The 13,780-nt window shown below is 41.9% G+C and overlaps 1 protein-coding gene across 1 annotated transcript in view; it reads right to left on the reverse strand.

The window, feature by feature from the left end:
- NRK (Nik related kinase) overlaps positions 1–13,780 on the reverse strand; it is a 427,476-nt gene that overhangs the window by 83,544 nt on the left and 330,152 nt on the right. Inside the window, exons 25-27 of the mRNA XM_073543628.1 lie at positions 12,605–12,763; positions 4,604–4,747; positions 184–318 (exon numbers count right to left, since the gene is read on the reverse strand). Of these exons, the coding sequence (XP_073399729.1) occupies positions 184–318; positions 4,604–4,747; positions 12,605–12,763 (438 nt within the window). The remainder of the gene's footprint in view (positions 1–183; positions 319–4,603; positions 4,748–12,604; positions 12,764–13,780) is intronic.

Below are 13,780 nucleotides of genomic sequence, written 5' to 3' on the forward strand. Positions count from 1 at the left end.
CAGCCTTCAGAGAACTGCAACAGATAAAACAGGGATTTTATCAAGAATACAGCAAGTAGCCCAGTAAGTGATGCATCACAGAAATCAGGATCTGTGTCCCTACATCCTACTTCTCTCAGGTGAAGTAGCAAAAACCTGCTGACCAACGCCCTTTAAGAGAATATATATGATTTAAGCACTTACCAACTTTGTAGTGTACACAACCCTCTAGGTCACCAACAGAGACCCAGCCTTGTTTTTTCTCTACTTCTGGATCATTCCTTAGGATTTTATTTCTTAACCATGATAAGTAATATACTCGCAGCTTGTTCTTCTTGCCTTAAGTTACATAAAAAAGAAATATTTTAGTTGTGTAAAGAATGTGCAATTATAATATATAAGTTGCTTGATAACTCCCTTTTATTGAAGATTTTATTTTCCCACCTTTGGTTTCTTTTCACATTGCAACATAAACTTTTAGGCTCACTGGTCTGACTATGTGTGATAATGGTGGGGAATGGAGAATCGGAGATTAGTTCAAGTATCGATGTCTGTGAATGTTAGCGGTTCACTTATACTGATGAAGCAAAGGCCGGTACTCTCTGTGATGGGGTTGTACCTAAAATATCAAGAGCTCTCTAATTACTGGTAAACCTGCACTTTAAGGCTCGGGTCACATAAGCGCATCACCCATCTGAGAGAATGGAGTCAATTATGCAAATCACACTCTGATCAGACTCTGATCACAGCGTGAGCATAGCGTGTGCCGATTCTCCCAGATGAGGAAAAGATGGAACAAACTGTTTCTCCATTTTCTCCATTCTGTTAGTGCATGGAAATAGGATTGCACTTCGCTATCATCCAAGTGCAGTCACATGTTTTGCACAGCCCCATAGAACAACATCGGTGTGAGTGCAATCCTATGTTTCCTCGGATAGCACCTGGACCGAAACTACAGCTATGTACATGAACCGTAACAGACTTGCTTCCAAAAGAATGTATTCTCTTACAGGGACATATTCCCAGATAACTGATGGAATAGGATGTTCCTTGCATATTTATATGAGTACATCCCCTAAATTTAATTTTTCTTAAGTGTACTTCTGGAAGTTTATCCACTTTCACAATAGTCAACACTAAATTGTATGCAAGGAGACAGTACGTGAGTAAATGGAGTTACTAAGGTTTACATATTAAAGACTGGTAGACACATTGTGTGCTACCATGTGGTGGTCTTGTAAGGGGATGGCAGGTCCCCTCAGTTGCACACTCTCCTCTTTCCGTGTGATCCCCTGTGCACTTTAATGTACAGTACATATGTTATGTACCTGTATGTTATATGTGTTTCATACTGTAATGTCACATATGTGTTTTCTGCCTTGAATGTGCTGTGTTTACCCGGGCCTAATGTTCCCTATGGTAATGTTCCTAGATGTTTGTCATGTGTACAGTCGTGGCCAAAAGTATTGACATCCCTGCAATTCTGTCAGATAATACTCAGTTTCTTCCTGAAAATGATTGCAAACACAAATTCTTTGGTATTATTATCTTCATTTAATTTGTCTTAAATAAAAAAACACAAAAAGAATTGTCCTAAAGCCAAATTGGATATAATTCCACACCAAACCTAAAAAAGAAGGTGGACAAAAGTATTGGCACTGTTTGAAAAATCATGTGATGCGTCTCTAATTTGTGTAATTAACAGCACCTGTAACTTACCTGTGGCACCTAACAGGTGTTGGCAATAACTAAATCACACTTGCAGCCAGTTGACATGGATTAAAGTTGACTCAACCTCTGTCCTGTGTCCTTGTGTGTACCACATTGAGCATGGAGAAAAGAAAGAAGACCAAAGAACTGTCTGAGGACTTGAGAAACCAAATTGTGAGGAAGCATGAGCAATCTCAAGGTTACAAGTCCATCTCCAAAGACCTGAATGTTCCTGTGTCTACCGTGCGCAGTGTCATCAAGAAGTTTAAAGCCCATGGCACTGTGGCTAACCCCCCTAGATGTGGACGGAAAAGAAAAATTGACAAGAGATTTCAACGCAAGATTGTGCGGATGTTGGATAAAGAACCTCGACTAACATCCAAACAAGTTCAAGCTGCCCTGCAGTCCGAGGATACAACAGTGTCAACCCGTACTATCCGTCGGCGTCTGAATGAAAAGGGACTGTATGGTAGGAGACCCAGGAAGACCCCACTTCTTACCCCGAGACATAAAAAAGCCAGGCTGGAGTTTGCCAAAACTAATCTGAAAAAGCCTAAAACGTTTTGGAAGAATGTTCTCTGGTGAGATGAGACAAAAGTAGAGCTTTTTGGGCAAAGGCATCAACATAGAGTTTACAGGAGAAAAAAAAGAGGCATTCAAAGAAAAGAACACGGTCCCTACAGTCAAACATGGCGGAGGTTCCCTGATGTTTTGGGGTTGCTTTGCTGCCTCTGGCACTGGACTGCTGGACCGTGTACATGGCATTATGAAATCAGAAGACTACCAACAAATTTTGCAGCATAATGTAGGGCCCAGTGTGAGAAAGCTGGGTCTCCCTCAGAGGTCATGGGTCTTCCAGCAGGACAATGACCCAAAACACAGTTCAAAAAGCACTAGAAAATGGTTTGAGAGAAAGCACTGGAGACTTCTAAGGTGGCCAGCAATGAGTCCAGACCTGAATCCCATAGAACACCTGTGGAGAGATCTAAAAATGGCAGTTTGGAGAAGGCACCCTTCAAATATCAGGGACCTGGAGCAGTTTGCCAAAGAAGAATGGTCTAAAATTCCAGCAGAGCATTGTAAGAAACTCATTGATGGTTACCGGAAGCAGTTGGTCGTAGTTATTTTGGCTAAAGATTGTGCAACCAAGTATTAGGCTGAGGGTGCCAATACTTTTGTCTGGCCCATTTTTGGAGTTTTGCGTGAAATGATCAATGTTTTGCTTTTTGCTTCATTCTCTTTTGTGTTTTTTCATTTAAGACAAATTAAATGAAGATAATAATACCAAAGAATTTGTGTTTGCAATCATTTTCAGGAAGAAACTGAGTATTATCTGACAGAATTGCAGGGGTGTCAATACTTTTGGCCACAACTGTAATTGCTGTCTGTGTAGAGTTAGGGAAAGTAAATAGTTAAGTTAGCGGGCTGGGTCAGCAGCAGAAGGAGGAAGCTGCTGTCCCCAGTCAGAAGCTTGGGCACGTTAACCCTGAGCAGACGTGCAGTAAGAGACGGGGCACTGTCAAACTCCTGGGTGGGAGAGATCTGTTGCTCCAGGCTCAAAAGGACTCAAGGGCCTAAAGAAGGACTCAAGGACTTAAAAAGACTGAAGGACCACAATACGGGCCCCATGACTCTGGAAGGGCCCCCGCTGAAGGGATTTTAAGCGCCCAGATCCAGGCGAGTGGACTACTGTGAACTTTGTCTACTGCGGCCGTTGTGGGTTCGGCCCATAGCAAGTGTCAGGGAGAGTGCAGGAAGCCAGTGTTGAAATTTGTTTTTTTGTATACCTTTCATCATTGTTCATTAAAAGTTATCTCCATGTTGGAATACAGCTGTGGTCTTGAACTCTCATTGTCTGGACTACAGTGACCAGAAGAAGGAAAAGGTAAACCGTGGGAAGAAGCTGTGTTAGTTCTGTCTATTTTATGTACAAGGGGCCGGGGGGAGCTCGCTGACTGTTTTCTCAGTGGACTCTGTGTACTGTGTCTTTAAGTAACTCGGCCATAACTACCCCTCCCCCTGCTACAGTCTTTCCTGCTAATAATGATCTTGGGGGAAGATACCGCCATTAAACTGCATGTGATGAATTTTTCTGACTTACACCTCTGTATGAACATAGTAATATATGGAAGCCATGTTACAGATTCGTAATATGGCGGTGTACACAGGGCCTTATTCTTATGAAATAATTCATGCTAGAATTTGTGTACATTTCATCATATTCTAGAGCAGGGTTCCCCAACATACATTGTGTGGCTCACAGCTATCTACCAATTTGGTACATTAGCACCAGATCTAGCAACAGCTATGAAGAGCAGGTCTCAAGATGGTGACTTTGGTGAGTAACCCCGTAACAAAGAGCAGATCTGAAAGTTCATATACTGTTTTTTGGGGTGGAGAGGTAGACTAAGTATTGTAATCTGGAGAATGGATGATACTCCCAGTCGGTGGAGGTTCCTAAAGCTGGATATAATAATATGAAGGAAGTGCTTGATACGAGAATAATAAATTGGTGGAAACTCTTAAATGAACGTATATTGCCTTATCATGAATTCTGTGGGGAATCTTTAGCTTGCCATAATACTGATAATGGAAGCTTTGAGTGTTGCCACTTTGAAGGGGCTGGAGCAGGATGTCACTACTGTGGAAGAGTGGGGTTGAGCCAGATTTGTGACCCTCTTTCAGAGGTAAACATGGCTTTGCAGGTAAGAAAGGTTGGGGACCTCAGTTGTAGAGACTGTGGCACTGTACAAGAACATCTGGTGATACGGTTTTTCAAGGCACAAGATACTTACACAATTACTGACATCTTCTTTTGAATGAAGGAAAAATAAAAAGATAAGACAACTCCAAAGTTGAACAATACGTAAAACCCAATGTAATTTCCATTATGACATCTAGAGTCATCAGTTACCTGAAATAGTGATTAGGATATTCAGTCCTTCCAGAACATCCATTTGGTAGAAGCGTCTTCTGCTTATAAGAGAATAAACTCTTCCTTGTCCACTTCTGTCCAGGAGCCATAGACCATGCTCTGTTCCCACTAACAGGTTCACACCTGTAATAACAGGAGGGGATGTACATGAGAGACATCACACGCTGCACAGTACCACCCAGCTCACGTGGACATCATCAATGAGGTGCGTAGACTTATACTAGCATTAAGAGTCAATAAGAGGGTACAATAAGAGCGCGATTCTCTATTATTGTATGCGCACATGGGTTTGCTTTAGGAATCTTTTAGGACAGATCCATAAAAAAAACACACCTGAAAAATTACCCAAAATACGCTCAAAAGACTCTTACTGTATGTTTTTATTGCGAAATGACTTGGTCATATTCTCAGTCTTTTGAATGTCTTTCTTCTGCATCAGGTTTTGAAAAAATTGCATGGAAAACTTTCAAAATTAGGCTGTGAAAAAATACTCTTCAGGCAAAAAGGCTGTAAAAATGTTTGAAAAACTTCATAACCACTTCAAGAAATGAAAAAACTCTTCAAAAAGTTCCCCCAGTTTTCTTAATAATTGGAATCATATAAAAACACAATTAGTGTGGAAAAGTATAGCTCATTGTTTTACCTGTATTTAGTTTTATAGTATGAACTAAGTATAAGATGCTAATCCGCTTACATTTTGTTTAAAAAATTTTTTGCCACTTAACCACTCAGTAAAAATAATCCCTCATCCTTGCTCCTTCTTACATCTCTTGCATAGTACCCAATTAATTAAATTTTCCCTTAGACAAACGTCAGTGGAAAGCAGAGATCTAATAAAAGCTGCCCCAGCATTTTCATGGGCAATTGCAATATTCTAAGACAGCTATGTCACGGAAAACTGACCAGTTCTCCGTGAATAAAGCATTAGACTATACACTATTCTTTTTACAAAGTGCCAGTTTTACCACCAACGATTCCATTACTCTGTATGCAATTCAATTCCTATGTGAGCATTTAGACTTATCTTATGGCAGACGACTCAAAAAATAGGCCGTGATATAACAACCGATGCTCGTACCACCATGATTAAGATGTGGAACAAGTAATCCACTTTACAGCAATTTGTAGCCATTCATAGATTTGGCTGAATTGCACATACAATCATTTTTGATGCATTTCATTTTAGTTAAAAGCCATTTCTAGTTTGGGCAAATAGGTCTGATGATTTTTTTTTTTCTAAGCAGCCAGAATAAAAAGTTTAATATAAATAAAAATAGTAGAACATTTACATGGATATTGGTTTCCATAATGGAAAAAATGGCTAAATAGTGAATTTACAGTAAAGTCACCTATAACATTTGGGTGACAAACTTGTTTGCTTTACCTTTAGTTTTACTTTTCTTTGCAAACACAATTCCTGCGGTGAGCACATTCGCTCTCATAACTAATGAATGTTCCCACCTGTCTAATTTCCAGCATCATTTGTCTTTCTGCAATGTAATCTCACTTGGCTGCCTCATAACTTCTTGCCTTGTTTCTCAACGACTATATCTTATCTTAATACACAATACAGTATATCCATCCAGTTAAGTGATTTAATCATCATATCATATACTCATTACTTAACTGAATATCCTCTTAACTGAATATCACTATTTTTGCTGGAGACCTCCAAAAAGGGGCACATTACATGTACATGCAGCCCAGCATCGGAGCAACAGTCAGCCCATTTGCTGTCAGTGCTGCTGCCAAGAGCACAGCAGTCGCATCTGACACAATGCAAGATTTGGACATGTCAACTACTTATAGTGTTTAAAGAGGACCTTTCACCTGCTCAAAAATTTAGTTCAATGCCTGGTAAAAATCTCTGAACTTTTCTGATCCTGATGCTCTTTTTCTTTTTGGTCTGTGTCACTTCATTGCAGAGATAATAGCAATTCTTGTTTTTAGAGCACAGTATGTGAAATTTCTACTTGCAGATCAACTAGGTGTTTTTTTCAGCCTTCTCTGGGGGAATGCACTTTCAGCCCTCCCAGACACTGCCATTCACATCTTGGCAGGGTCAGAGACTGATTGATCAACTGCTGAACTGTGATTGTCAGCTTGTGGGAGGGCTGAAAGTGCACACCCCCAGATTAGACTCTGAATGTTAGGCGTCGGGTTCCTGTCGCTGCACAGCAGGAATCCCGGGCCTTGCATTCGGCAGTCTCCCATTCCACTCCGGCCGCAGAGGAGGCTGCTTAGCAGACTCGTCGATTGAGGCGCTCTGCTCAGACCAGCTCTGTAGGTTTGGTTGCTGCTGCCACCTCTGGTCCAGCTATAGCAATGCATGCTGGTCAGCAGCGAGCTACTCCAGGGACTAAGTCCTCCTTTCGGTCCACTGAGCATGCCCGTGGGACGATCTCTCTTTGGAGATCGGAGGTCACATGCTCAGGTCCTTCTGCAGCTTGGAGTGGACCATCAGGAGGGTCAGGAAGGTCCCGGAAGGACGCTGCTATAAAAGAGCCGCATGGCCGCACGGCCATGCGCTAGTATAGACTCAAATTGGTATGGAGTGTATGATGATGGACGCATGCATCTGGTGACTGACTCATTATGAAACCCCTACCCTTGGTTGTGTTTGTTGTTATGGTTCAGCGGTTAGAGTCAGCACCTTCCAGTGGCTACTATATACGCCACAGTGCAGTCCAGCCTTCTGCACACTAGCGTCCGATGGTGTCGCCCACTGCAGGGCACTATCATACCGCGGCAAGTGACAGCCACGCCTGTGCAACGCCTTGCACAACCTGTGCTTATCTGGCCCTATCCTGGGTGATTAGTGGCGTCCGCCTGAGAGGCACTGTGCACGCTTGCACGTGTTATACTTAGCTGGCACCGCAGCTGCGGTGCTGAGCACTAGGGTGTCTAGAGGGACTCTAACCCAGTTTCTCAGGGGCAGAGTCCTGTGACTATACGCTAGCGCTCACACTGCCGAGCTCTGTGAGTACAAACAGGCTACGGCATTTATTATTTGGCGGCTGTGCGGCTCTGTGAGGTAACAGAGTCCACCTCTGTACACACTGGGTGAGGTTAACCCCGTGTGTCCCTTTATTATACCGCCATATCATGTCCGCCATTACCGAGCAGCAGTTAACACCTCTGCACGGTGGACCACGGGCTGCAAGTACACCTAAATACCATCTTTATTATTTGGTGCGTTCCGCCAGCCCCTAACACCGAAGACATGCTCTGTTGGTAATTTCACATATTCCGCTCCAAACGCAACAAATATAAATATCTCGGCAATGGAGTGACACAGTACAAAATGAAAAAGAGAAGCCAAATCAAGTAAGGTTGGGGAATTCTATTAGGCTACTTTCACACATCAGTTTTTGTGCATCAGGCGCGATGCGGCGAAAAGTGTAAAAACCGGATCCGGCGCCTGTTGCCACCGGATCCGTTTTTTTCCCCATATTGTTTCATTATCGCCGCATCGCGCCTGATGCCTATGCGGCGTATCCGGTTTTTGCCAGATCCGGCAAAACCAGCCGGTCCGGCGTCTGGAAAAAACGTTCTCTGCAACGTTTTTTCTCAGCGCCGGACCAGCTTTTTCCACAGCGCATGCCCGGACTCTGTGAATGTTAACCCCACAAGTGCCCGGTGAGAGAGAGATCTCTCTCTGTCACCCAGACACATGTGAGAGATCTCTCTCGCCGGGCACTTGTGGGGTTAACACTCACAGTGTCTGGGTGAGAGAGAGAGATCTCTCTGTGGGGTTAACCCCACAAGTGCCCGGCAAGAGAGAGAGATTCTCTCGCCCGGACACTGAGTGTTAACCCCACATGTCTCTCTCTCTCTCCAACCCCCTCTCCTCTCCTCTCCCCTCCCCTCTCCTACCCTCCCCTCACCTCCCTTTCAGCAGCTGTCTCTCTCAGCGGCTGTCTCTGTCCACCTCCTCCTGTGGCTTCTTTAAATCACGTCCGAGCCGTATCAGACGCCGCACACACATCCGGTGTCACGGCTGCAGGCCGGATCCGGCGGCCCGGCTTTTCGCCGCACGCCACCGGACCCCACACACCGGATGTGTGAAAGTAGCCTTAGAGATTTAACTCAGTTTTTTTTTAGGAAGTGACAGGTCCTCTTTAAAGAAGACTTGTCAGTTGTCCTGCTGTGTCTGTTCTGGTAAATACTTGTTTTCTTAATTAAATAATAAGAATTTTTTACAACACTGTATTGTTAGGTTTCTCTGTTGTTCCTGAAAATGTATGCAAATAATTGGTGCATATGGACATAACTGTACAAACACATTAGAGACCACATATGCTTATGAGCTGATCCAATGCTTCGCATGGCAGATACCAGCTATGTAAGGGTATGTTTCCATGGTCAGTCCATTCTGCAGCGGCCAGATGTTACAGCATAGTGGAGGGGATTTTATGAAATCCCATCTCCACTATGCGTTCAAAGACGCAGATGGCAGACCTGTGTATACGCATATGAGGCGTGTCTTTCTAGACCACAGCATGTCTATTTATCTTGCGGAGATGCTCAGTCACCGCAAAATAAATTACCCAGTCTATGTATAGGATGCCGTGATTCCGCATGTGTTCAATGAACACATGCAGAATCACCCCGCGCACAGAAGGGAGCAGCGCTTTGGGCGGAGCTGCGTCCAAAAGGGCTGCCATTTCCTGAATGTGGAAACATACTCTAATACAGCCAGCATCTGCCTCTAAAGGCCCCGTTACACGCTTCAATGTCCCAGCGATCCCATCCACGATCTGACGTGGATGGGATCGCTGGGACATAGTTAGCTGATCGCTGGTGAGCTGTCATATAGGCAGACTCACCAGCGATCAGGACCAGCGAGCACGCTGGTATCCAGGGTAAACAGCGGGTAACTACAGCTCCTAGCGTCTGCTGTATGGCGCTGGGAGCACGCTGATCGTTGGTCTCTCGCTGTCACACGCAGCGATGTGTGCTGCCCAACGGGAGACCAACGATAGATTTATGGCCCAAACCATTAGGCAATTATTTATGATCAGCCAACTGATTGTTGCTACGTGTCACACGCAACGATGTCGTTGTGATGTTGCAACGATATTGTTCACAATATCGTTGCGTGTAACGGGGCCCTAACAGCAGCAACTGGAGTTAGCTCTGATCTCTTCTGCCAACCTGCCAATCACTGACAATGGGATTTAGATGGCTATGATATGCAATCAATCCCTCTGTTTGCACATTGACTTTCCCCTATTGCATGATTCAATGATAAGCCTGTGAATCCAGCCACAGGAAGCCTAGCCAAAGGAGCCAACGATTTTCACTATATATTGCAATATTGTACTATTTCAATATATAAAATAAGGAAACAAGCTCCCAACAATGTTTTGGTGCCTATGGGTTGACAAGGCAGCTTTGGTCGCACTAATGGGGTTCTTGACTGCAATCTCTGTCCCAGTGGCTGAGCGTCAGAGACACCTAATTTTGTCTATATACTACAATATATGAGTATTTGTCTTTACATTTTAAGCTATAAAACAGTCAGAAAATCAAGTCTAAAAATTAAAGTAAATACTACTAAAAGGTTTTAAAAATAAAATTAAAATTAGGTTTTAATCATCCCTTTCTTCCTTGTTTAAAAAAATAAACTAATAAAAAGCTTAAAAACTAACATTTTTGGTATTCCTGTGTCACTAAAGGTCCAATCTATCGAAATCTAAAATTATTTAACCTATACAATAAATTCCGTAAAGTGAAAATAAATTTTATTTCAAGAATTGCTGCCACAAGTGATTAGTACTTCCTATGTAACACAAAATGGTATCAATAATTACTACAGTTTTCAGCACAAAAACAATCCAAAATACAGCTAAATTGACTGAAAAGAAAAATTCTGAAAACGATGACAAAAAACTTTTTTTTTACAAAGTTGTGAATTTTTTTAGTCACTAAAATAAAAAAATACAAGTTTGCTACCGCTGTTATCAAACTAACCAAGATAATATTTTTTTAGATTTTTTTTTCCCATGGGAAATAGAAATACAGTACTGTGCAAAAGTTTCAGGCAGATGACTCAAACAAAGTAGGAATGCTTTCAAAATGAGAAATGTTAATAGTATATTTTTAGCGATTAGTAAAGTGAATGAGCAAACGAGAAATCTGAATCAAATCAAGATTTGGTGTGAACAAATTTTGCTTTCAAAACAGCTTCATAGTAACATAGTAACATAGTTTTGAAGGCTGAAGGAAGACCTTATGTCCATCTAGTTCAGCCTATTTTTAGTGCAGCTGTTCTGCATTGTTGATCCTGGGGAAGGCAAAAACCCACAGAGTAGAAGCCAGTTTTCTCCATAGGGAAAAAAATTCCTTCCCCTAAGCTGGGTCAACCATCTACCTATAATATTCTGTTATTCGTAACCTTCTATACTGTTACTCACAAGAAAAGCATCCATTCCTTTCTTAAATTCATTCCGTGAGTTGGCCATCACCACTTCCTCAGGGAGAGAATTCCAGAGCCTCACTGCTCTTACTCAACTACATAAAGTCAAGGATTTTGTAGGACTGTAGTCAGGTCTATGAGTGACCAACCATTTCAAACAGGTGATAATCATCATCATTTGTATATGTAAATGAAAACACAATTATGTTATTGCTGTGCTCGGTCTTGCCATCATTCAACATAGCAAGACCGAGCACAGCAATAAGACACAAGGTAGTCATAGGGACAGAGTGAAAGCCAGCAACAGTTTGGAGATGTCTGGCCAAGTGATAGTCATGGGAGAATTGTACCAAAATTCAAACCTCCAACACACTTTGGAAACAAGGTCAAGCAATGCAACTATACACAAAAACATAGAAGCTCGCAAGCAGAAAAATAGCATCAGCTGCTCTAGATTGATAAATGAAAATGTGAAAATTATGGCTGTAATGGAAGGCTTGCGAGAAGTAGAATAATCATGGTCTGCAGGCAACATGTGAAGCATGGTGAAGGTTCCTTGCAAGTGTTTGGGCTGTATTTCATGAAATGGAGTTGGGAATTTCATCAGGATTAATAATATCCTCAATGCTGAGAAAGAAAAGCAGATATTTGCTCATCATACAATACCACAGGGAGGCATCTGTGTGTCTGTAAATTTATTTTGTAGCAGGACAATTACCCCAAATATACAGCCAATATCATTAACAACTATCGAGTGTAAAGAAGAACATGCAGGCCTGGAAGTGATGATGTGGCCCCCACAGAGCCCTGATCTCATCATCATTGTGTCTGTCTGGGATTAGATGAAGATACAAAACAGTCTGTACAAGCCACAACCATAGAAAATCCATGGTTCATTCTCCAAGATGTTTGGAACAACCTCCTGCTGAGGTCCTTCAAAAACCGTGAACAGGTATACCTACAAGAATTTTTGCTGCCTTGAAGTCAAAGGGCAGTCACACTGCTTTGATTTAGATTTCTCTTCTGTTCCTTCACTTAAGCATTTTGTAAGTTGATAAAAATAAACTACAGTATTAACATGAATATTTTTGTAAGCATTCTTACTTTGCAGCATATTTTGCGCACCTGCCTAAAACATTTGCACAGTACTGTATCTAGAAGACAACGTTTTTTGAAGAGCAGACCATTCTCTTCAATTCCAGGATTAACTAACATATTACATAGCCACCACTTTATTTCTGAGTGACTGACTACTATTTGTGTACCTGAAGGTACAAGGAATGGCCGTAAGAAGCTTTATGTACTACAAATTCTTCTTCATGTAATAAAAGTCTGTATTTTCACTCTGGCAACAGGAAACATGAGGTGATTACATTAGAAATTGTACAGCTTCAAGGTGAAAATCCGTTAAGACGAGGTTGAAGAAAAATTAGACTGTGTGTGTGACTCCAACAGAGAAGGAGGTTTGAGAGGGATATTGACTATATTTAAGGCGATCTCCTTCGGTACATTTACAAAAAAAAATTTAGATTGCAATGTATGTAATCCTATAAACTCACCCCAGAGAGCGGCGCACAGGATCTCAGAATTGAATTTCTTTTTATACTTGCGAATCTCCGGGCTGTCACTTTGAGGTCGAATATTTGTTGGATTAACATTGACAACCGATCCTTTCCTAGCATTTTCTCTGCGGAAAGGCTCAACTTTTATGCCACTAGCTAAATGCAAAGGACAAGGGCAAGTTAGATATGAATAAAGGGCTACAATTCATGAATATTTTAAAGACCGTTATATAATTTTATACTTTTTTTTTTTCATGCAGGAACTTTATACCATTAGAACATAAGAATTTAGAACTATTTGCAGTCTGTACATATATTACATGAACAAAAGTATTGGGACAGTAATAGAACCACATTGTTGCAACCATCAGTTTGTGAAATCTTTTCCTTCATAATTATTCAACTATAATCTGTAATCTAAATTTGGTATTATAGGAACGTGGAAGGAATTACAGCAACCTGCAAAGTAACAGAGTGGGGTCACTGAGTGCTGAGGACCATAGTGCATAAATGTCGCTAATGTGCATTGTATGTAAAAGTTTCCATAACTGCAGAGTCCAAAGCCGTTCTGCCATCAGCGCAAAAATTGTGGTTTTGATGGGAGTTTCATGACATGCATTTCCCTGACCAAGCATTTGCATGCCTGCCTTACATCACCAAGCACAGTGCCAAGCATCAGACAGAGTAGTATCGATCAAGCATACCGCCACTGTTTTCTGAAGCAGTAGAAACGTGGTCTGTGGAGTGACTAATCATGTTCTCTTTTTGCTACTTATATACCAGTCTGGAATTAGCATGACATTATGCCATCTGTAAAGTTTGGTGGAAAATTTCTGAAGCTATGAAGTTGTCTTTCACCATACCAAGATATTTTGGACAATTGTAGCTTCCAGCTTTTTGAGAACAGTTTGGGGAAGTCCTTTTTTTGCTTCAGCATGGCTGTATAGCAATGCACAAAGCAGGTTCCATAAAGTTATGGCTGAGCGGGTTTGGTGTGATTGACTATCGACCCCTGACCTCAATCCCATCAAAAACCTTTGGGATGAATATTGACTTGTGAGCCAGGTGTTCTTGCCCAACATAAGTGTCTGAATTCACCAATGCTCTTCTAGATGAAAGGGCAAAAATGACCACAGGACCCTCCAAATTCTCAAAGAATTGAAGAATACCTTC

This window comes from Dendrobates tinctorius, unplaced genomic scaffold, assembly GCF_039654945.1.
Source record: "Dendrobates tinctorius isolate UK_male_01 unplaced genomic scaffold, ASM3965494v1 ptg000133l, whole genome shotgun sequence".
NCBI lineage: Eukaryota > Metazoa > Chordata > Amphibia > Anura > Dendrobatidae > Dendrobates > Dendrobates tinctorius.